At 42.9% G+C, this 25,781-nt stretch overlaps 1 protein-coding gene across 2 annotated transcripts in view; it reads left to right on the top strand.

Annotated features, from left to right (window-relative positions):
* RGS11 (regulator of G protein signaling 11) overlaps positions 1-25,781 on the top strand; it is a 2,073,835-nt gene that overhangs the window by 954,046 nt on the left and 1,094,008 nt on the right. For both annotated transcript variants that reach the window (XM_078664273.1, XM_078664274.1), the window contains exon 8: positions 5,042-5,123. In XM_078664273.1, the coding sequence (XP_078520399.1) occupies positions 5,042-5,123 (82 nt within the window). The remainder of the gene's footprint in view (positions 1-5,041; positions 5,124-25,781) is intronic.

Raw genomic sequence — 25,781 nt, 5'->3', positions numbered from 1 at the left:
TCTCACATGCACTCCCTGTCACATTTTCTTTTACACCCCCTCACACACACACACAGTCACACTCACATCCACATCCTCTCAAATGCACACTCACACACTGATACACTGTCACTCCTACATACTTGCCCATCATTCCTATTTGTTTGTGTTGGAAAACCTTGCACTGTTTCTGCCACTCTTATGCTGTCTCGCCTGTTAGTGAAGTTTTATGAAAACATTTTCTTCATACACAATTCAAAAGTATAAACAAATGTTGTTGTAAATGTTTGTTTTCATGTATGTGTGAATGAAACAGTCCACTATCATAAAATTAGAGAACAGAGTTTACATTTCATTTGTATATGCAGATCAAACAATGGCAGTATTGAAAATGGATTAGATCACTATGTAAATTTGAAAAACATTAAATCTAAGTCAGCATATGTCATACAGGACTACTTCAGGCAGTCCGTTTTTTTAAGTGAGTCTATTTACAATGTTAAAAGAAAGCTACAAGTCTCAGAATGCAGCCGTGCGGTGCTCGAAAAGACTGTACTATAAAGGGTGGAGGAGTGTCGCCCGCCTGCTGCAAGTGCAGTGGTAAACACATATTAATAAAATGGTCATCACCATTTTAATATTTTGTGAGCCACTGGTCCACGCACTTTTGAGGAACAAGTGTGAGGGTGTGGGTGGGGGTAGGACAGGGCTGATTACTGCAGATTGCAGCAGGATGACTGCTGCCACTGTCAGTGCTCAGTGTGCATGTCGGATTGGCCTACTGTCTAGAGCTGACCTATCCAGCATGCACACTTCAGACACAGCAAGACCAGCGCTGTAAGACAGCTGCAGGATTGCAGACACAGGCCCTTAGCCCTAAAATGAGCACTGGGTTAGCCTGCTCCAAACAATCCTGAAGCAGTCATCATGCGGAAAACAGCTTGAGAATAGCTCCAGGATGTGTTGGATTTGCTGCAGGAATTCAATGACCTTCCAGTTACGTACCTTTCTAGCTCCACTAGTTTATCCAGGAGAGGAGGGACACCAGACCACTAACCTCATTGCACCCCATGCCCTCACATCCTACTAGGAGACCTAAACTTCCAACTGGATAACCATCACAACCCAAACACAGCCTCCCTCCTAGAGAACCTCGCCAACATAGGACTGAAACAACTAGTCACTGCCCTCATACACACAGCTGGATACACAATACACACACACCCAGCATCTCCTACAGCCACACCACGGAACTCCTCGGGACAGATCACCACTGCATCCACTTCTCCTTCAAAAAATCCACCATGCACAAGCACGCCTGCCCCCTCCCATGCAGAAGCTAGAACAAAGTCACCAAAGACCAGCTCACCTCTGCCCTTGTCAGCACCCCCCCCACTGACTACGTTAGATGCAAACACCGCAACACGCAACCTCCACCTCTGGAGTACAAACTGTGGCAACACACTCTTTTTGCCTCTGTCTGAACTTCTCGTGCCTCTTTCTGTTCCTCCTGGTGCTTCTTTCTGCACTTCTCTTGCCTCTTTATACACTTTTCTTGTCTATTTCTGTGCCTCAGTTGCTTCTTTCTGCTCCCCTCTTGCCTTTTTTTGCACCTGTCTTCCCTCTTTCTGTACCTCTCTAGCTTGTTTCTGAACCGCTCTTGCCTCTGTCAGCACTTCTCTTGACACTTTCTTCAACTCTGTTGCTTCTATCTGCACCACTCTTGCCTCTCTTATGCACCTCTTTCGCCTCTGTATGTACCTCTCTAGCCTCTTTCTAAAAATCACTTGTCTCTTTCTACACCTCTCTTAATTCTTTCTGCAACTCTCCTGCTTTTTTCTGCACCTCTCTTGTTTCTGTCTGCAGCTCTCTTGCCTCTTTCTACAGTTCTTTTGCCTCTTTCTGCATATCTTTTGCATCTTTCGGCAGTTCTCTTGCCTCTTTTTGCACCTCTGTTGTTTCTCTCTGCACTTCTCCTGCCTCTTTATGTACTTTTCTTCCCTATTTATGTACCTCAGTTGCTTCTTTCTGCACCACTTGCCTTTTTATGCACCCATCTTCCTTCTCTTCTGCACCTCTCTTGCTTGTTTCTAAACCTCTCTTGCCTCTTTCAGCACTTCTCTTGCCTCTTTCTTCAACTCTGTTGCTTCTATCTGCACTACTCTTACCTCTTTCTGTACCTCTTTTGCCTCTTTATGCACCTATCTAGCCTCTTTCTAAACCTCACTTGCCTCTTTCTATACCTCTCTTACTTCTTTCTGCACCTTGCTTGCTTTTTTCTGCACCTCTCTTGTTTCTGTCTGCAGCTCTCTTGCCTCTTTCTGCAGTTCTCTTGCCTCTTTCTGCATCTCTTTCGTATCTTTCAGCAGTTCTCTTGCCTCTTTCTGCTACTCTGTTGCTTCTTTCTGTACTTTTCTTCCTTCTTTCTGCTCCCCTCTTGCTTCTTACTGCACCCCTTTAGCCTCTATCTGTATCCCTCTCCCTTTTTCTGCATGTCTCTTGCCACTTGCCTATTACCTTTTTCTGCAGCCATATTCCTTCTTTCTGCACCTCTCTTGCTTGTTTCTGAACGTCTCTTGCCTCTGTCAGCACTTCTCTTGACTCTTTCTTTAACTCTGTTGCTTCTATCTGCACCACTCTTGCCTCTTTCTGCACCTCTTTTGCCTCTTTATGTACCTCTCTAGCCTCTTTCTAAACCTCACTTGTCTCTTTCTACACCTCTCTTACTTCGTTCTGCAACTCTCCTGCTTTTTTCTGTACCTCACTTGTTTCTGCCTGCAGCTCTCTTGCCTCTTCTTTCTGCAGTTCTCTTGCCTTTTTCTGCATCTCTTTTGCATCTTTCAGCAGTTCTCTTGCCTCTTTCTGCTACTCTGTTGCTTCTTTCTTCACTTTTCTTCCATCTTTCTGCTCCCCTCTTGCTTCTTTCTGCGCCCCTTTAGCCTCTATCTGCACCCCTCTCCCTTCTTTCTGCATTTCTCTTGCCATTTGCCTATTGCCTGTGGTAGACAGTGTAGTGGGAGATGATGTATTGGTTTGGACAACGTAGTGGAGTTGATGTAAGTTTGGGACTGTTGATGCCTGGCGATACAGTGGGTGCACAGACATAATATCGACTCCAAAATATCGTTTGGACAGAATATCGAGTTTGAAATATCGTTTGGACAAAATATCGACAGGACAGAATATAGACAGCCAAAATATCGTTTTTAAGGTAAGTGAAGTAATATCGACTGTAAATAATATAGAAAGTGAAAATATCCAAGTATATAATCTAGATAGTAAAAAATATCATTTTTTAAATAATATTTAAATATTTATAGTGTTTTTTCATGTTATAATATGTGTGAAAAGTGTCATTTTATGTTATAATTATTTTTATTTAATGATTTTTTTTTAATTATTGTGTAATTTTATTCTGTAGCGGGTTGTGGGTTTATAGGGGAATAGGGTGGGAAGTAATTTAATTATAATTAATTAAATATGTAAATTTATTTATTGGTAGTAATATTTAATTAATTGGTAATTAAATAATATTTGTTAATTATTTAAAATTTAATTGGTAATTAATTTTATTTTATTGATTAATTGCTAATTATGTAAATTTAAATAATTTATTTCCTGTAGCGGGTTGTGGGTTTATAGGGGAATAGGGTGGGAAGTAATTTAATTATAATTAATTAAATATGTAAATGTAATAATTGGTAGTAATATTTAATTAATTGTTAATTAAAAAATATTTGTTAATTAATTAAAATGTAATTGGTAATTAATTTAATTTAATTGATTACTTGCTAATTATGTTAAATTAAATTATTTATTTCCTGTAGCGGGTTGTGGGTTTATAGGGGAATAGAGTGGGAAGTAATTTAATAATAATTAAATGAAATAATAACATTTATTTAATTGTATTTAATATAAAATAATTGTAAATTAAATTTTAATTATCAAATAAATAATTGGTAATTAGTTATAAATTAGTATTAATAGGTAACTAATTGAAATATTTACAGTTTTTGGTTTTTGGGTAAAGGGGTATTTTTAGGGTTCAGGGTCAGTTTTTAGTTTTGGGTAAAGGGGTATTTTTAGGGTTCAGGGTCAGTTTTTAGTTTTTGGGTAAAGGGGTATTTTTAGGGTTCAGGGTAAGTTTTGGGTTTTTGGGTAAAGGTTTTTTTTAGGGTTCAGGGTCAGTTTTGGGTTTTTGGGGTACAGGGGTACAGTGTAAAAATAAAGTAAAATTAAATTTACATTAAATTAATTTAATGAAATTTAATTAAATTAAAATATATTAAATTAATTTTAAATAATTTAAATTAAAAAAAATTATTATATACTTACCAATAGAATAGTAATTTTTACTCTTTTGTATTTGTATGTTAATAATATTGGCTATTATTTAATTAAATTTTGTTACTATATATATATATGTTTTAAGAAATATGAATAAAAAAATATTATTTTTTTACTTTCATTAATTATTTAATTATTAAAAGTTATTTTAAGTATTGTTAAGTATATTTTAGTAATTAATTTTTTATATTAATGTAATTAAACATTGTTTTTATTAAAGTCGATATTTTTTACAACGATATTTTTGTAAACGATATTTTAAACTCGATATTTTTGTACTTACCTGTTTGTAGATACAAACTCGATATTCTGTCAGTCGATATTTTGTCAACGATATTTTTTCCAGTCGATATTATGTCCCTCGATATTTTTTCAGTGATCCGATACAGTGAGAGTGCACTACTGAGGATTACCACTATTTTTAAATATACAACAGTTTAATTGGCCCACTTCCTGAAAGAGTGTACTATATTGCCCTGCCAAATTCCTGTGTGTTGTGGACAACTAACAGTATTCTAGGGGCAGGGCCAGATCAGATGAGTAATAATGTCATCTGGCTTTAGATATCAGAATTAGACTAGCTATGCATTTGTATACCTTAGCCAGAAATTGGGTGATGCCGGACCCTCAATGAAGGGGGTCAGTTATCCTATGACTATGAATGTATGAATAAAGTCTTCTGTATCATACTCAGATGTTATCTTCCTATTGACAGGGCTGCTAAGCAGAGACGAAAAGGTGACCGCATCGTGATAGACTGCCAGGAGCAGGCTTACTGGTTGGTTAACAGGCCTTCGGTGAGTATCACAGGTAGTATGTACCGTGCAATACCACTATGAAGCTCACCACTGTCAATTTTCTTCTCCTTCTGAGGGCAGTGCTACGAGCTGTGAGTCATGTCTGCTCTCTAAATGGTGTTTCAATAATTCAGAGCTCCTATAGAAGCAAAGTTACTCATCATTGCTCATCAAGAGTTACAACTGGTATTTCTAGGTGCTCTATTATCCTTTTATTCTCTTGCATGTAATGTGCCTATCACCTGATCCATCTCTTCATTTGAACCCCTTGTCTGTATTTCTAATTGTCACACCACCCTCTTCAGTCATTTCACTGATACACTTAGTCACTGTGGGATATTGCTAGCTTTATCGACAAACAGATTATCTGTATGCTACTCACGGTTGGGTCACATTAGGTCAGCTGGAGATACTTCTTACTCTGCTAAAATATAGTGGAGATCTGCTTGAAAGTAGTAAGCAGGGGGGAGACAAACCTACAGCAGAGAGAAAATTGAAAAATGACGCACCATTAAAGGTCTACTTATTAATTTGTATCGCAAGCGGTAAAATGTTGCTCAGTATTCCGTTTTGATCAGTAGAGGTTGCAAAGAAGTAGAAAGACAGCATATGTTACCTGTTTCTGTGTCAATTGAGCCCTATCTGAGATTAGTGACTAAGCCCTTTAATCGGTGGCTCTTGACTAGAATCCGTTTAAATTTTATTCATTTTTCCCCGGGTACTATCCCGGGTTAGAGAAAATCAGAGAATCTAGGTACAGGTTAGTGTGATCATTTTTCACAGCAGGATACTTTGCACTTTATGATGTTTTGCGATTTTTACACAGAAATACGAAGGAGGATTCTGTTGGAACCGGGACTACCGGCCCACTTAGGGTAGCATGGCACAGAGTGGAGACATTCAATCCAGAAGGCAATTGTGTCGTACTTGCGCAACACTCACTACAACACCCCAGTGCAAACCCACCAAAAATGACACCACACCGTCTTGGTTACATGGAAAATAGTGAGGCTTTCTCTCTTTGTGGTAGAAATAAAGGAAACATGAAATACACCTTGCTTAATAAATTGAAACTTTGAACATTTCCTTTTGGGCATAAGTGCAGTAATTAATTAGGTCATTACACTTTTTCAGTAGTCTAGGCAACTGGTTTCCAATTACAGTTAACTTGGCAGTCAACAGGCAGGAATAACACATATAGTTCAACTGTGACAGAATTCAAGTTAAATTAGACTGGTAAGTATATCAAATGTTACTGCATTATATATGATTATCCACTTGGAGCATTCAAAGTTGAATGAGAATCTGTTTTAGCAGGTTTCTACATCACCTTAAGTTAAGTTCAGAAATGCATAAAAATAAAAACATCACATTGGTTACTGAATCAAAGGGCGCTGTCGCTTCTTCACTCCTGGGCCTGAAATAAATACTTGGGAGATCTTATTTCCAAAGGGGAGATGTAAGGATGGAACCCACTTCCTTAATTCAGGAGAATCAAGTCGTTTGAGGAGGGATTTACCACAGGAGCCTGGTACTGGTCAACCCTGTACTGATACAATCTCTCCCTCAGCCTACCCTCCACTCCCTGGTTCCCAGATACCTCAGCGCCCGTCCAGCGTTTGCCTTGGGCGGTCCTGGAGCTGAGTCTGTGGTTAGATCTTTCTCCCTTCTTCCCCCCTCCCACTCAGGACTGGCACTTTGCCTGAGGCGGGCAGGGGTCACCACCGAACCGTGAGGTGCACTTCCTGGAGGCTCCGTGGCGCAAGGGCCTCTGCGCTCTTCTGCCCCCGTTCCACCGGAGCATCAGCCCGGCCTCACACAGGGCCGGGTCTGATACAGCAGGAATTTCCGGCCTGACAGGGGAGAGAGGAGACGTGCCGGGCGGGAGTCGGTTGCCAAGCGACTCCGCCCAGCGTCTCTCTCTCCAAGCCGGCGACGCACTTCTTTACCTCACGCCTTGCGCGGGGTCCCTTAAGCAATTTTCACACCGAACCAGCAGCGCGATGTCGCCTGGCAGCCTTGGCACCCAGCCTCTCAATAAGGTCGGACAGAGGTTAGAAAAAGGGGGGAAAATCACAGGCACTGTCAAAGGCAGCTCGGAGTGAATTAGGCCTTAAACACCACGAGCAGGGTCAACGCTCTCTAGAAAGGCCATGCAGCAACCCAAGTCACATCTCCAGATCTCACTTCACTACAGAGGTCGTAGTAGAAGTCCTTCCCTTTCACGTTGCCTTAATAGCCCATGGCACCATCCTCCCAGGTTTCAAGGGCCAAGGCCAGGTTACTCTCATCAGATGCTGAAGTAAATTAGTCCTTTCTTAAGAATGGCCACACTGAAGCTTGGATCTGGCAATCTACTCACAGGCAGGGCCAGATCCACAGGAAGGAGGGCAGCTACCACAACCAACTTGCAGCCCCTAGGAGCAGTCAGATTAGCCTGAGTCGCAATCCCCCTCACACTGTAGCCTGAACTCCAGCCAGCCCAGTCATGACAAAATGGACGCCCAGTGTCCTCCCTTATATAGCCTAGGCCCAGGCCACTAGAGTGGACCGGAAGGTTCTGGAACCCCCTAATGTTATCCTATGGGCCAGAACTCTGAGGTAACTCTAGCAGGTGTCCATCTTAGGAGCTCTCTCTATCCACCATTTTAGAAAGGCGCGCCTGTGCCTCAGCACTAAATAGTAGTGGTGGGGCACCCGGGGACCTAAGGCCACACAAAAAGAGTTGGTGAAAAAAATAATGGGAGGCAGAAAGGGACAAAAATAAGGGGAGACCATCCAAAAAGCTGACAGGTCTAACAGTTTCTAGTTCCTCTTTCGAGGGGCAAGGGTTTTTTACAGGTCAGGCCAGCTCTCCTCTATTTGCCAATGCTTAGCAATACCTGGGACATTTGTATTATCGCTAGTTTTCTGGTCACAGCTGTACGACCTTAAAAAAATAGATTTTCTTTGACAAATCCTGCTTGAAATCTTCTATTTTTTATATACTAAATTAATTTTATATTTACTGGACTGCTTTTATCTTTAATGAAATATTTACCAAACAATTGTTGTTTTTACTTATTTTTAAACATCCATATTGTTTTATATTTGTTATGATTGTGTTCATTTTATAATGTGTATTGTACTTTTTGTGATTTTCAGTAGTCGAATAAAAGTCATTTGACTGATTGACTGACTGAAGCTAGGGATTTTTTTATTAGGGACTTAAAAGGGTGGAGCAGCCAACCCCGGCCTAGCTCCACCCACTCATATAGCCCACAGCAGTATTTCTGCCCCTGTCAGGGCAGATTTAAGGTGCCCACTAGACCATCTTGGACTATAATTGGTGGGGCACTTGGTCCCTTTGTAATGGGCTAGTGCTCCCCTTCCCCAGACCCAAAAGTGGGCCCAGCAGTGAAGGCCGCTCTGTTCACAGAGTTTGCAGAGTTTTCCACACTCCACGCTACACAGAGCAACTCAAGTTCCAAAAAACTCTGCTCCATGCCGAGCAGAGTTATTTTCCTCACCCACCAACTTCAAGTTGGTGAGTGAGGAAAATCCACCTCCAAGTAAGATTTCTTGACGTGGGTAGTCGGATTCCTCAACACGGCCAGTCGCACGTGGTCACGACTGCCTGCGTTGAGGAACCTTCAGTTCACCTTGAGAAAATTGCAGCTCAAGTAGAAAATCTACTGGAGCAGCAGAAAAGCAGTGCCCTCTTTGCTCTGCATGGTGCAGTTTGCATTTATTTTTCAGTGCAGGACAAACAACCCTGCACTGAACGTCAACGCAAACAAGTATGACCAAGCATACTCTGCCGTGGAACTTCGCATAGCACAGAAGAGTTTTGGGGTCATTTTGGGGAGTTCTACATAGAGGAACTCCTCCAAAGGCATTCCCAAAAATGCTTCTGGTCTAGGGGTGCACAAAGCCCACTAGACACCAGGGATTTTTTTAATAGGTCCATAAATGGGTAGTGGTGGCCCACGCAGGCATTGGGTCATGCTCTAATCCACCCATATAAATCCCAGCAATCTACGTCCGTGCAAGCCACCATGCTGCCCGACTTTACACTACAGGAATTCTGATATTTATTGAATTGGAAAGTAAAATTGCCACTAATCGGGACCTCGCCATACTGGTGTTCTTTATAATTGACTTGGACTTGGCAGCCATAAGTGGCCATTTTGCCTCACTAAGAGAGATCGCCACCTCATCGCTTAGGACGTCCCTGCCTGGAATACATTTATAATTAGGTCAAGGTCGTTTTATTTTTGGGGGGCACTCGATATAAGCACTCATCCCGCTGGCACCCCTTTTGGACTTGTTTCACCTGTTAAACAAAGTCTTTATGATCTGCAGCGTTCAACTTATGAACCACTGAAGATTCCGAAGTCCTTTTTCTAATTTCATGAAGCTTATTCATTGACCCAGATACGTATGACAGGTTGCTCTGCTTGTGGGTACACCTGATATTAGTACTCATCTTGCTGGCACCAACATTGGACCTGTTTTCACCCGTCACAAAAGCGTCAAGCAAATGAATGTTTGCAGATTCCGAAGTCCTTTGTTTAATCTCGTGGAGCTCTTATTAGCTAACCAGACCTACATGAATTGATCGTGACTTTCCAACTATTCAACTATGAGCAATCACAAAATATTCCATTCTTAGGACTACGTGAATTGGTCGTGACTTTCCAACTACTCACCTATGAGCAATCACAAAATATTCTATTCTTCAGGTTACTGAACCTTTATATATTAAAAGCTGTGACGAAGTTCCTGTGGCACTGGGGAACAAAACGCGTTGGCTGTGTGCCGGTGTTTTTTCAAGAATTTAATACAAAGAAGAAATTATGAAATATTGACTTGTCACTTGTCCTGACTTCTATGAAGTGCACCTTCCTTTGGTTTTGAACCCCCAGCAATCTTTCTGCTCCCGGTTGGGGGTAGATTGGAGGTGTCTTATTTCAATCTATCCCCAGCAGGAGGCAGAGAGCCCACTAGACCACCAGGGTTTGGAGGGAGAATCTGCCCCCCTGGTAATGAGCTAATTCTCTGACCTACCCCCAGACTCTTTCTGACTCCCTGAGGGCATATTGGAGGTTGTTACCTCCATCTGTCACTGGAGGGCAGAAAACCCACTAAACAACATGGATGACTGATTTTTTTGTGGAGAAATAGGTGAGGTGGCTTGCCTAGGCATTGGGCCTAGCCCCACCTTTCAAAATGACCAACAGCAGTCTTTCTGCCCCCCCCCCCCACGGAGGCAAATTAGAGATCTATAACTCCAATCTGCCCTGGTGGGAGGGGAAGAAAGCCCACTAGACACCAGGGAGTTTTTTTTATTGATATAAGGTCTGGGGGTGTCCTGCTCACCCGCCCACACATCGAGTCCAGCCTCTGACTCCAATCAATCTTGACAATAAATCTTGTCTACTCATCCTCCTAGACCCGTCTTCTGCATTTGATACAGTTAAGCATGAAAAATTACTGAACAGACTTCATGACAGGATGGGATTATCGGGTAATGTACTGAAATGGTTCGAATCATTCCTACAGAATAGAACTCAGAGATTCCTAGTAAATCAATCACTTTCACCTTCCTGCCCAAACAAAATAGGAGTACCCCAATGATCTACTTTATCTCCATCACTGTTCAACTTGTACATCGAACCCCTTACAGAAATTCTGCAAAATTCCAAAATATCTTACCACATGTACGCGGACGACACGCAGATATACATCAAGATCGCGTCCCTGGAAGACATCACCTTAATGAATGAGGCCCTCAAAATGACGCAAAAATGGCTAACTATCAATCATCTCAAGTTAAACGCAAATAAAACAGAATTCTTACTTATCTCGCCACAAAAGAATCAATCAGAAGTGAAGGAATGGTCCAAAATGATTACAGCGTTAAATTGCATCCCCACACTAGTTGACTCGGCGAAATCACTTGGAATCACACTGGATGAGAACCTAGACATGAAAACCCACATTAAAATAATGTCAAAAAAACGCCAGTTTTCATCTGAACTACTTAAGAAAAATGAAATCATTTTTAACGGAGACGGACCTAAAACTATCAGTGCAATCACTGGTTATCTCGAGGATCGAATATGGGTGTACAACGCTAGCAGGACTACCAAAAATATCCACAGCACCGCTAAAAGCATGCCTCAATGCAGCGACAAGACTTATTACAGGAACGAGGAAATTCGACCATATCTCCCCTCACCTGAAAGCTTTAAACTGGCTACCTTACGAAGCGAGAATACAGCTAAAAATGGCATGTATCACCCATAAAGCGATTCATTACAACACACCGAGATAACTCGCCCAGAAAATAGAAATTTCAGGAGGAAACAGACCTGCCCGGAGTGCCAAAGATCTGTTGCTGAGACCACCTATCATCAGGAAGAAAAAAACCTATGTGAGGGCATTCTCGGGAGCGGCTCCCAGAATCTGGAACTCTCTTCCCCCGAGCATCAGAAAAATTACAAACATTGCAACATTTAAGAGGGAAACTAAGATCTTTCTTATGAGTAAGTTACTTCCATAGGCAGACTATTCACCATCTAAGACTTGGCACTGAGATGATTATTATTAGATAATACCTAGGGAAATATATAGAAATTCACCAACGATATGATGATACCAGCGATCGGCATGATGCCAACCCTGGGTCTGGAGAAGATAGTGACCTAAAGAAAAGTCACTAAAAACATTCATATTACGGAAAGAACTAATACATCTATATATTATAATTAGTCCCTAACAGACCGCAGAGCATTATATATTCGTGTTTAAACATGTACCGGTCCTTATTTATCCCGATATGGAAATATTCCAAACTAATTTCTTTACAGTCATATTTTATATTATATATGTTGTGTTTTTTAACCTGCTCCATTTGTTGTTAAGCGCTCTGATACCCAAGGGTCATCTTCGCGCTATAGAAAACTTTTCAATAAATAAATAAATAAATAAATATGATAACAACAGTCTTTATGTCCAGCCTGGGCCTAAAGCATCCCCTTATTTTTGGGCAGAAAGGCAATTTTGATTTTGGATTTTTTTTTTATACATATGGGGAGCATAGTTGGGTTGATTCACAATATTGTCCTTCATCTATTCTTAATAGCGTCACTTTTCAGGCTCGAGTCAGATGCCACCATGGAAGCCCACCAAGCCCAACATTTCTGAAAAGTAGACATCCTGGGGAGTCCAGGGTGGTATGCTCTGTGTGGATTCCACAACATGTTCTTACCCACAATGCCCTGCACACAATAAACTTTGGCTAAAAGTGCACATTTTCCTTACATTTCTCTATTGCAAACTACCAGAATCATCAGGAATCCACATCCAGCGTTCCCGCAGTTGTCCAGATAAAAAATGCTACCCCACTTGTGTGACTTAGCCTATTGCCCCCGACAGGCACTGCTAGATCACTGGGCTGGACTTATCATTTATTCTGCAATAAATCTTTTTTAGTTGCCTGAGAGGCAAAGGGGAGTTACTATCAATCAAATAATTCAATTTACAGTGTAGCCCATTTACCCACGCACTAAGGACAAGGAATCAGTATGTAGATTAATAAGGTTTATGCTTTTGGACTATTTACGTCATGGGCTTTATAAAGTTATTTGTTATAGATATGTTACACCCCCTATATTTCGTTTTGCATTGTTGCCACTCAACTATGTAGCATGCTATTCTTTGCTCGCCTCCCGCTAACACTGTGGATTACATCTACACTATATCCTAAACAGCCTCTTCTGTACTCACTGTATGTTTTATAGTGTTATTTTTTATAGATATATTACGTCCTCCTATAGTTTTGGTTGTATTGTTGCCACAAAAAAATTGTAGCATGCTATGCTTTACTTATATGCATTACATTCACTTCCCGCCAACCCTGCAGATTACATTTACACGGATGTATGACGGTACAACGCGTACCGTCACAACGCGTGCTGTTACAACGCGTCCCTTACAACGCAAGTCGTTACCACGACTTGCGTTGGGGGCGCGGATGTCGAATAGTATAATTTACTATTCTAACACCAGTCCCCGTGGACACTAGGGAAGGTGTTGGAATAGTAAATGTACTATTTTTAATCTTCTAGCGCCCTCCAGCGCAAGTCGTGGTAACGACTTGCGTTGTTACGGACGCGTCGTAACAGCACCGCGGGGAAACATCCGCGTTGTAACGGATGTTTCCCCATTTACACTGTATCCTAAACAGTCTCTTTTGTGCTCACATTATGCCAACACACATTTTTCATGTTTAATGTTCACTTTCTTTTACCTGTTTTTGTCTTATATGAAACACCTGTAATTGCTTTTGATTCTGTCTTTGCACACAGTCATTACGTATTGGCACTTACCCCATGTAACGCTTTCTATTCTATATGTAACTCTTGTGACCTCTACCATGTATGTAAAGTGCTCTGATACCTCTGGGTCAAGTGCACCCTATATAAAACTCTATAAATTAAATAAATAATGCCAAAATGAAATACATGAATACATCAATCTCAAGAACGTAATGTAAAGATACAGAAACATTACAGATAAACTGAACAGCGAATGAAATTAAGCCTTAGTAGCATAAGCCATACAAGAAATTCAGTTGCAAAAATAAAGATGATACGAAATAAGATTTGATGATCAGTGCACAGGTGTCCTGCCTATACATGAATAAATGTAATGTCGCCTAGAGTAATCCTAAACTAAAGTTGGGAATACTAGGAAAACCTAGTTTAATCAGAGGAAACAGGAAGGTGTCAGGATAGTGGAGACTTCAGTAAACATTCTCCAGATCAAGACAATGTATAGCATAAAGCCACACAATGGAAATATGAGCAACGTACTCTGTACATCTCTAAGTCCTATGGGTATCTGCTCTCTAAACCAACAGGGTGAACACCAATTAAACCCTCAGGACATTAGAAAATTCTACATCATCAACTTCAGTATTTTTCCACCTTATCACAGTAAAAATTGCAAAATTCACTTGATTTTTCTACCCTAGGGTTGAATATCAGGATGACCCTGGATGTCTCCTGGTGCAGACACAACAGGAATAGAAGTCTGCTCTTAGTTCGTTAGTGCCACCTATTTTGCCCAAAAGCACTCCTCCCAGACTACACAATATGCCAAGTCAAGTCAAAAGGCTTTATTTCGATAAAAAACATATCATAAAAGCATCACATTATAAAAAACACATTTTGCAGTTAAAAACAAAAATTAATCTATTTACACCAGGGTTTCTTCCCTCTTTTACATCTGACATTTGCAGATAAGAAACACAATATAAAACAAGAATTTAAGAATCAGATTAAACAGTTCATTTAAGCCTTTTGATTCTAAGGTGCCATGCCCATGATAACATTTTTGAAAGACTGCAGGCGAAGAATGGGCGTGAATCTGTCGTTAAAATGTGCAGCTCTACAATATGAGACCTGGTGCCTAATGACCGACACAAAGGTTTGAGCCACCTAGTTCTTGGGAGCATATATGCTGGACATTCGAACATAAAATGCGCTATAGTTTCTGATCTAGTTGGGCAGAAAGGGCAAAATGCTGTAGTCTGGGCCGGGGGCTTCCAGCAAGCTGTTAGGGCGCGTACTGGAAGAGCGCCGACCCTAAACCTAAAGTAGAGAGCCCTGTCGAATGGCTTCCATATGATATCCAAATAGAGTTCTCGGATTGGCAGATCCTTGAACTGCAGGAAGTCATTCGTAAGCCTGCCCAAAGCATAGTCAGCGCTAGTTCTAGTCGCGACCCAGTTCCAATATAGGCTCTTTAAAGTAGCCTTAGGGGGAGAGGACCTACCAACCCATGCTTCGCTAAGGCCCAAATCCCCAAGCAAAGTTTTTACATTTTTTAACCACCTTACTTTATGCCAACCAGGTAATGCCATGACTTCAGTTAGCCCTTTAGCATATTTGGCCAATTCAGGAGTTCGCCATATCCGAGCCCAAAGGAGCAAAGGTCGAAACTTGGCCAAATCGCTAATAGGGCAACAGCCTAGGTCAAGCAATAAAGGTGGCATTGGAGTGCTCTGGGGAAGCGACATAAGGTCCCTAAAATTTTTATTTTCGGACCTTGTTAGGTCAACTGTGCTGGTGGTGCCCCATAGCTCTGCCCCATATAGAGCAGAACTGACTCCCTTTGCTTTGTAGATGTCAATAACAGGGGCTATTGGTCTTATCGAGCAGGATCTCTGCTCCCTAAGCAAAGCCCCAGCTACCCTCTTATGGGTTAAAAGCATTTTACAGAGGTGGGCGGTCCATTGCATGGTATGCGATATACGTATACCTAGATAGTCAAACACAGTGACCCTTTCCAGATGCACGGAGTTCAATGTAGGTGGGCTAGTGAGTTTTTTCGGGGGATTCATCACCAAATACTTTGTTTTGTCGGTGTTAATTATTAAACCCCGCTGCAAGCAAAAAGCCTGAAAGTTGTTAAGATGCTTTTGGAGGCCCATAGGGGACTAAGATATTAGGAGCGTGTCATCCGCAAATAGGAGGGTAGGAATTCGCTCGCCCACCAGAGATGGTTCGTCTGAAGGATCTTTTAACAGATGCTCAACCACACCATTCACGCATAATGAAAAAAGGGTGGGGGTAAGAACACATCCCTGGCGGACCCCTCTCTCTACCGGGATTCTGTTGGTTTTCTCGCCCTCTGTGCCCCATCTTATTTGGGCAAAATTCCCTTCGTGGAGCCTCACCAATATTGACAATATATAGTGCGGGATCCCCAAATCCGAAAGCACCCTCCAGAGAGTGTCCCTGGGCACAAGGTCAAAGGCAGTCTTTAGGTCGATAAACGCGAGATAAAGACTGCCTTTGCCTATAACCACCACCTTCCAATAGATTAGCATTAATCTAAACGCCTGCTCAATTGTGCCTGTGCCAACCCTGAACCCTGCTTGGTAATCAGAGAGAATATTGTTTTCATTAATCCATTGCAACATTCTCTCCAATAACACCTTCCCTACCACCTTCTGGGTTGAATCTAACAGGCTTATGGGCCGATAGTTCGAAGGATTGTCTCTCGGGCCCTTTTTAAAAATGGGCACGACTTCAGCCCCTTTCCAGGACTCAGGGATGGCAGCGCCTCTATCGATTACAATAAGCAAGGAGTGAATTAACTTTCCCCATTTTAATCTATCCGAGCGAAGAAGGTCCCCAGGAATGCCATCTGGGCCAGCTGCTTTTTGGGGCACGATTGTGCTAATAGCATACTCCACTTCCTTAGTTGTAAAGGCAAAATCATTAGGGTCACCTTGCAGAAAACAAGCGCTAGATGTGTCCGAAGAGCTAGTCTCAAATTGGCAGGTGTACAATTTCGAGAAGTGGTCAAACCATGCTTGGCTGGTGATGTTGCAGGTAATGAGGTCGCTATCTGGTCTATTTCTAGCTCTTATTGTGTCCCAGAAGCGTCTAGCATCCTTACTGGAACTAGCCTCTTTTAAAGTTTGCCAATATTGATCTTCCCACTCCTTTTTTGCGTGTGTTATGGCCTGCTTATACTCTTTTCTGACACTCTGTATTATGGGTTGTAGCTTCCCTTTTATAGTCTTAATCAAGGCTAGGTTTTTGTGTCTGCAAGTGGGAGTAAACCAATCGTGGGCGCCATTCGGCTTCTGGGGGCCTAACATCTTACCCCCCGTGTTTGTTTCAGAAATAGTTTCCCTACGGTTTTAATAGTGTCCTGAAAGACAATTGTGGCCCTGCCAGGGAACGGGTAAGCTAAGATGGTATCTAGCTCCCCTTAAAGGGTTGTTAATGCTGTATCTATAGCCTCTAACTTCGCTTGGTCCAGGGCTACTTTGCACCACTTAAGGCGTCTCCCACAGCTAGAAGGATAAAGTTAGGGGGCAATTTCCGAGTTACTTAGCATTGCCTCCTTTATTTTACCTGGCCATAAGCTCTTAAGAGTTAAGGAGAGTGGATTATGGTCACTATCTACAGTGGGCAAGACAGCCATATCCTGAACAAACTTCCAGAGGGTGAGATCAAGGAGGATGTAATCAATCCTTGACGTGTTGTTCACCCTATTGAATGTATCAGCGCCCATGGAATCCGAATCAATTCGGCCGTTGGTAGCTCTTAACCCAAATTCCATGGTCAATGCATTCAACTGGATCGCCCTTTGGGACCATTTTTTTATTGGTTGGATAGTTAACAGGGGTATGCCCCTCCTTAAGTCATCCTCGCCTAGGCCCAGAATGTCCTCCGGCGCAAGAGGCTCATACGTACAGTTGAGGTCTCCAGCGATCACAACTTGCATGCCATCATTGCAATGTCTAAGCTCATTTTCAAGGATGGTTACAGTTAGGGATAGGGAACCTTTTTTTGAGCCTCTGGCATAGATGTTGAATAGCTCAATATTTCGTCCCCTGTTAGGCCCCCTCAGTGAGATTCTAAGAATGTCCAAGGAATTAGACTGCTTTTGCGTAATGTAGCAGCCCAAGGAGATGCTTACCCAGATAAGGAGCCCCCCCGAAGGGCAGCCCATCCCGGTGACTGGAGATACTGCAGGTACAAAGTAGGTAACATAGCCAGGTCTGTGGGTGGGTTCCAGACTCCAGGTCTCCTGAAAGATGCAAATCTTGTGTGCCTCCACCAAGATGTTCCAGTCTGGTAAACCTAATTTCCTATGGATACCTGCAATGTTCCAGCTAATGATCTTAAGTGTTTCAACCGGATCTGATACTTGTGATCTGGGGGAGCTAATGCCCGTTCCGACTGGCTGAGTGGCTAGCGAGGACCTGGTGGGTAAGCCCAAATCCAGGGCATCTTCCAGACCACTGGAGTGTGCTGCTTGGGTCAGAGAAACTATCATAGGATTCTCTGCTAGGTTAGAAGGAGGAGGATCGATGTGTCAATATCTTGAACCCAGGCCATGGTATTCGCGTCTGTTACCAAAATTTAGGGTGGGATGGGTAGGATAATCATCAGAGAGCCTTCCCCAGCAGTGGTAACCACGGTTCTGGTGTGGGGTCTGGGGTGTTTGTTGCGGATAGAAATGCCCCAAGCCAAATGTTCTTATTCCACTGATACCAGGCTCGTTATATTGGTTACAGATAAAGTTAACGGCAGGCGTATCCCGAAAATTAACTAGGATACAATCGCCTGGGACGTCCTTAGCTCCTATCCACACCCAACCAATTCTTCTAGCAAACAGGATCTTGCCATCCAATTGGCTCGGTAGAGGCCTGTTGTTATTTAGCCAGTATGTGGTTTTGTTTTGGAGTTCAGAATATGATTCTGTTTTTCCAGGCAGTAACCGAGGAACTCCTACCAAGACAACTACATAGGGCATACTTGCAGGAGGCAAGTCAATACTTGGTTGTTCACTAGCTGTTTTGCCCAGTTTATATTCCGAGTTTGTTCTCTCGTTTGCTACTTTGCTAGGGATGTTTGTAACCTTATGGGTCTTCGTGGATGCAGTGGGGCTACCACCCTCTCCTTCTGTAACTGCTGCATTGCTAGGGATATTTTTACCTGCTTGAGATCGGGGGCTTTCCCTGTTTCCAGGTCCCTTAACCCTTTTTGTTGTCGGATGCTTGCTTATTTTGCTCCCCTTTTTAGAGGCTGATACTGGGAGATTTTTAGTACCCTTTAGCCCTGGGTGGCTTGTTTGTTTTGGGGAAGCAATATTTTGTGCCTGCGGTGGGTCTTGTGGCTTCTGCTCAGTGAGGCTATTTTTTGAGTGCCACTTAATAAGTGCCTTTACAGAGAAGAAGTTATCAAGAGTCCTTTGTTCAAAGCTATCTAACCTTTTTGAAAGTACATTTACCCTCTCAAGAACTGGCAAGATTAAAGACTTCATGATCTGTTCAATGTGCACAATAAGAGGGATGTCTACAGGAGGATTTGGTGGACTTCCTGAATTTAGGCATTCGCCAAGTGACGGGGCTATGTTGGGATTAGAGGTTCCGCTGTTAGTTTGTGCAGAGGATTTCCCCAGTAGGGCCTCCAATCTTTGCAGGAAGAGTTCGGCAGGTATTGGGCTTCCCGTTTCATCTAATGTAGTTACAGGATCAGATACATGGCTACTATTAATTGTATCCTGTTGAGTTTTATTCTTTCCAGCCCTTATCGATTTCTTTGACCTATTGACACCTGGACTCCCCTTAGGCTTTTGAACCAGAGGCTTCTCTATAGAAGCAAGATCAGACCTAAGCCTAGCTAGCTGGCCTCTAGTAGTTACACGCGGGCTGTTTACGTTTTGGTCTTCCTCAGAAAATGAGATCGGAATTATTAAACTATCACTGATCTCACTGTTTTTGGAATCGTCTAGCTGGGACAAAGGGGTGATCGGAGTCTGGGACAGCCTATCATGTGGGGATAGAGGCGATGTTACGCAAGGTGCATTGCTTATCATAGGAAATAAGACCAATGCTGGCGTAGCTTGACGGATGCCTGGAAGAGAGAAAAAAGAGGGTGCTAGGATTGAATCTTGGGAAATGGTAGTAAACATTGATACATTTTGGCGAGGCAAAGGAGGAAGAGAACCCGCAGGCAATGACATACGACGTTCTGTACTTTCTATTACATTAGCTACTACACCAATTGTCCTTTGTAGCATGCGATCTATCGCCGTCAAGCTAGGAAGCTGAGGATTAACAGCTACTGTTTGCTTCGGTGCGGGGACAGCTCTTTGAATATTACGCCTTCCCATCCTCGGACACTCAGATTACAAGTTGGAATCTAACTACTGGGTATAGATGTAACACCTGCCAAAGCCCCAAATGTAGGAGATGAAAAATAATTAAACAAGCCAATATAAGACTCTACAAGCATAAGCTTCTTCCAGCTGATAATGTTTGTACACCTTCGGGCCTTAGTCAATTGTCACTCACATTTAAACAGGTAGAAAGTAACAGAAACATAAGGCTACCTGTAAAGGTCCTTTGGCAATGGGCAAGAAGACCAAGAGGGGTAGCCCAGCCCAGCCTCTTCCGGCCACTAACGGCCACAAACGGTCCCGCCCTTGTCCCGGGCTTCTCCCGGGACGCTCCCGCGCAGCGGTACCTATTGTCCAGTTTTAAGTGTTTGCAGGGGTCGGTGGGCGGGGCTCGCCGGGATCGCTGGACCAGGTGCCAATGGTCAGGCAAGGACTCTTGGGAAGTTGAGTACCTGCGGCATTGCGTTGCTCCTCGCCCCTCCGGCAGCCCACAGTCCTCCTACCACAGCTGGCCCGGATGAACGCCGAGAATGGACACGGCGCAACGGCACCCGCGAAGCGGGTGCAGCAAGTTGTAGTGCTGAGGCACTATTCAGGATCTCGCCACCAGTATTTCCTCCTCGCAGGTCAGTGGAGTTGTGAAAAAGCTAGCTATGAGATCATTTGAATGCACCAGCACACAGTAAATACACGATTATTTGTGCACCTATGATTATAGAATAAATGCAAAACATTAATAGATGAGTACAAGATTACATAAGACTGAAATTTCAATAAAAAGAGCACAACTTGAAAGGCATACATGTAAATGTGAATAAGAACTAAAATGTTAGAGCACACACCTATATGAATGACTACTTTCTACAGTGAGTACACTCCAGCACTATGCTTGCTTCTTCACTTTACATTAATAAGAAACACAATAAAAATGAGTGTGCGAATGCATGTAAGTGTGTCTCTTCAGTGACATATAATACGTACTAACAATAAGTAGTAAATAGAAATTGACGTGCACCTTACACCAACACGAGGGAAATAGCTTTGCCCATGAATGCACTAACGTGTATTAATATGAGTGTGAATTAAAATCGGTATATGCAGTATGCTTTAAAGGAAATGAGAAATAATAAATGATTAGGCTGCATGTGCATTTTGTAGTTTGCATGTGGCATTTTGCTTCCAAACCATTTAATGTTTTCTGCTTAAGGCTTATTCTAGGTAACTATAAATAAGGGATGGTGCAGGGAGAGGGTTAAACAGTGAAAACTATATTGTCATGTAATTAATAATAATCGTTTTCATTTGCTATAGTGTGCTGGATGGAACTCTATCTTGTGTTAAATGGTCCAATGAGGGAGGGGTGAATTGAAAAGTGGATCTGAAGTGTCAGCGGCGAGGCAGACGTACTGTGCACAGCAGTAATTTTGTACATGATGAAGGTCAAAGTGATGAGTTGTCGGCCAAATAGTGAAATCAACCGTGGGACCAGAGTCTTATTCCACGGATGTCAACAATTTTATGAATAAAAAGTATTTTAATGTATCTTGTGAAAGAAATGTGAGCATGTGCTAAGAATCTAACTATGAGAAAGAAGGCTGACCAATAAAGTGATAAAATTGTACATGAAGTCACCATGGTGTGACCGGGACACTCCCAAAGCCCACCAATCATTTGCTTTGATTTAGTAACGTTTAAAAATCATGTGGGATGGAAATGTAGGTTTTAGGGTATAACTGGGGTGCTTTTTGGGATGTGGTTTATGCTTAGGCTGGCAAGAGAGAGAGAGAGTAGATGCGTCACTGTCCGTCGGCTTGCAGAGAGGCCTAGCTGTTCCAGACCTGTCCTGTTCCTGTCCTTTAATCTTTGTTCCCTGATTCTATTTTGGGGAAACCCCATCATCTCTTGGCCGAGGGGCTGGTTTTCCCACAGACTGTTAGGTTTGTATTTCTGACTCAAACATGTAAATTTATTTGCAAATGTATTTTTGTCTCTGAAACTTTTGTCTCTTCACCTATCCACTCCATAATTTTCAGATTAGACTTTTGTCTCTTCATGCATCCCCTCCGTTAGGTGTATTATGTTTCGCATATGAACTTGCTGAATCTTTTGTCTCTTAATCCATCCACTCCTTCATGCATAATGTCATTGATGTGAGATGAGCCTGTATACATTTACAGTTTGCTGATATTGTCTCTTCTTTTGTGAGTTTCATTATTTGCACTTGTGACTGTATGCGATGAGCATCTGCATTAATAATGAGACAAAGTAACATGAACTTCACCAAATATCTGTGATTATTTAGCCAACTGAAGGGTTCATTTAGATACCATAAATCATTATCATCAACTATTCAACTAATTGGTCCATCGACCAAGTAGAATGAAAGTTGATTTGTAGATGAAGTAAGCAATGTATGATACTACTTATGGATCTTAAAAGGAAAGGTAACAAATGCAAATAAATTGACCCCAGCCCATCAGGGATTCTGGGTGAATGTGTATGGGCCATAGTAATGAGATGAAATGAGTATTGTTCCCTGATTATTTATTAACCTTCACGCTGGATCTGTTTCTTGGTAGCAGGTTTAATTATTGATTAGTTTGGTAATGAATATTGATTATATGTTCTTGACATGAAAAGTTAGTGTCCTGTTTTATGTTGTCTGGAAGTTCAGGTACGGAGATACCTGAGGAATCCTGAGAATGGAATTTTAGCCTTAAGTAGGCAGAAGAAGAATGTGGTACAGAATAAGGGTGGGCGGAATTTGCGTAGTCACGTTACACAAATCTCCACAAAATTGCAAAAAATCTCCGCGAGCATGCAGAAACTCCGCGAAGACGCGGAGTTGCTTGTCCTGCCCATTCACGATGTGTTTTCCGTGCTCACAGGAAAATAAATCGCTATCTTGCCCATGTGGTCGCTAATGGGCGCGGCCATCTTGTTTTTCACTTGTCCCGTCCACTCCCAATGGTTATTTCTTGTTCTGGGTCGCATATTGCATGCTCTTGCCCCCTTGCAATGTTTTTTCCTGTTCCGAGTCGAGTATTGCATGCCCCCATCCGCGATAAGTATTTCCTGTTCGGGAAAGCGTATTACATGTTCGCGATGCTTTTTGCGTGCTCGCGGGGGAAATACCGCAAAAACATCCCCAAGCGTTCGCAATAGGTGCGGCCATCTTGTTTTTCACTCTATTGCTATGGTTCTGGGCCTGCTTTTTAATCCTTTCTCTATTTTTTCAATCCTTTGTTTCGGGAAACTTTTTTTAGCACGTTTTTTATTTATTATCTATCTCTCTATTTTTCTGATTTTTAGTTTTTTTGTATTTTTTGTGTGTTTTTCACTACTTTTTCACTCTTTTTCTATTATTTGCTTTTTTCATTTCTTTTACTTACCTTTTTCATTTCTTGTACTTACTTTTTTCATTCCTACCTTTTCTTTTCTGCGCTCCTGCCTACCCAGAAGCATGGCAAAGGGCCACAGGTCTCGTAGCTGTAGCCAGAGCAGCGACCGCCTTGCTTGCCGAAGGTGGCGCCAACACGGGGTGCAGGCACGGTCCTTATTTGGTGAGGTGAAGGTGGCCACACTGTTTTTATTTGTGCAGCGCCACCTCCCCTTAACAGGCCTGGCTCCGGGAGCGTCGGCAGCGGTGTGGAAAGGTGCGCCGGGCAGTGTTTTGCTGCTCTCGTGTCCGGCGCACCAATAACCAGCTGACACACCAGTGGTCCGATATTCTGGACCGTGAGCAGGTCCTACTGAACCTGCTAGGAGTGGAGGTCCCGGGGCTTGGCGAGTAGGTATTTTTGATTGATTGAAGGCTTTATTTCGATATACAAATATCATAAAAGCATAATACAATGAATTTAAAAAGCAATATTTACACAAGCACCTGCTATTTACACGAATATAACATTGTATAGGTAATTAAGACAAGCATTAAATCAACAAAGAAAGCCTTTTCTTACGAATTAACCAAGACCATTTTAGGAACTTGGACACACCACAAACAAATAAGATACGTGTGTCGGACATTAAAATACGAAGTGCCACATTGTGCTGCCGAGTGCCTAAATGACTACATAGTGGTTTGAGCCAGCACCGCCTCGGCACTGAGTAAGCCGGACATTCGAAGAATATGTGGGCAACCGACTCAACTCGTGTTAGGCAGGTCGCACAAAAAGGGGATAGCTGATGGGAGGTTTTCCAGCGGGCAGTCAGTTCGCTTACAGGTAGCGTTCCTATTCGAAATTTAAAATACAGAGCGCGGTCTGTGGGGTTAGATATAATGTCGAGGTACTGTTCATACGCCACCACATCCTTGATCATCATAAAGGCAGTAGTGGATTTACAATGTTTTGAATCAGTAGAAGTTTTGCAGGAGATCCAGTTTCCATACAGCTTCTTTAGAACGGCTTTGGGAGGGGCGGTCCTTGATTCCCATGCATCACCAAGGCCTATATCCCCTAATAGCCGTTTCACATCCCTCAACCATTTAATCTTAGACCAGCCCTCCATTAGCATAACTTCTAATAGACCATCTGCATATGAAGCCAACTCGGGCACACGCCACAGGCACGCCCAGAGTAGCAGGGGGCGTATTTGGGCTTGGTCCTTAATTGATCTACAACCCAGAACTAGTAATACAGGTACTGTTGGGGTGCTTTGCAGGAGGGCCATCAAGTCCTTCAGGAATTTACTCTCTGATCTAGCTAAAACATCGAGGTTACACATGCCCCACAGTTCTGCCCCATACAAAGCAGCGCTAACCCCTCTTGCTTTGTAAATCTCCATGACTGGGGCAATGGGCTTAGTTGTAGAGGAGCGTTGCTCCTTAAGGAGGGCACCAACCACCCTTTTATGACCAAGTAACATCTTTTGGATATGTGAATTCCAATGCATTGAGTCCGTAAGGCGGATGCCTAGGTAATCGAATTCGGCCACCCTCTCCAATGGCACGGAATTCAACAACGGGGGCGGCCCAATTTTTTGGGCGGATTCAAAACCAAGTATTTGGTTTTAGTGGTGTTAATAATCAGGCCCATTTGTAAGCAAAACTCCTGAAAGCTATTTAAGAGGCTCTGCAAGCCCATGGGAGTCTTGGAGATAAGAAGGGTATCGTCGGCAAAAAGTAATGTGGGGATGCGCTTACCCGCCAGGGACGGTGCATCTGCAGGGTTACTAAGCAGATGCTCAACCACTCCGTTCACATAAAGAGAGAACAGAGTGGGTGCAAGCACACATCCCTGGCGGACACCCCCTCCCACTGGGATCCTGTCAGTTTTCTCGCCGCGAGTGCCCCACCGCACCTGCGCAAAGTTGTCAACGTGAAGCCTCACCAGAAGGGACAGGATATACGGGGGCAACCCCATCTCGGACAAAACCCTACACAGCCGCTCCCTTGGTACTAGGTCAAAGGCTGTCTTCAGGTCTATAAAGGCCAGGTAAAGACTGCCTTTGCCCAGCACCACCACCTTCCAATAAAGAAGGACCAGTCTGAAGGCCCAGTTCAATGGTCCCTGTGCCGGGGCGAAAGCCGGCTTGGTAGTCCGATAGAATGTTATTATCGTCTACCCACTGGAGCAACCTCCCCAGGATCACTTTCCCCGCCACCTTTTGTGTTGAATCAATAAGGCTTATAGGCCTATAGTTGGCGGGGTCGTCCCGACACCCCTTTTTGAATGTAGGGACGACCTCCGCCCCTTTCCAAGATTCAGGGACAGGTGCGCCATTATTGATAGCATTTAACAGAGATGCGACCAACTTCCCCCACTCTTTGTGGTTAGAGCGCAACAGATCGCCAGGTAACCCATCAGGTCCAGCGGCTTTGAGGGGCACCAAGGATTTTATTACGCTCTCAACTTCTCTTGGGGTGAAAGGATCTCCCAATGTGACCCCATGGGGTTCGACTACGTAGAGGCAACTATTGGGGATTGTCTGTGCATTCATCTCGTTAGTGTTGTAAAG

Source organism: Lissotriton helveticus, chromosome 10 (assembly GCF_964261635.1).
Source record: "Lissotriton helveticus chromosome 10, aLisHel1.1, whole genome shotgun sequence".
Taxonomy (NCBI): Eukaryota; Metazoa; Chordata; class Amphibia; order Caudata; family Salamandridae; genus Lissotriton; species Lissotriton helveticus.
Note: the sequence above shows the minus strand (reverse complement) of the source record. Positions and strands in the feature narration are given on the sequence as shown.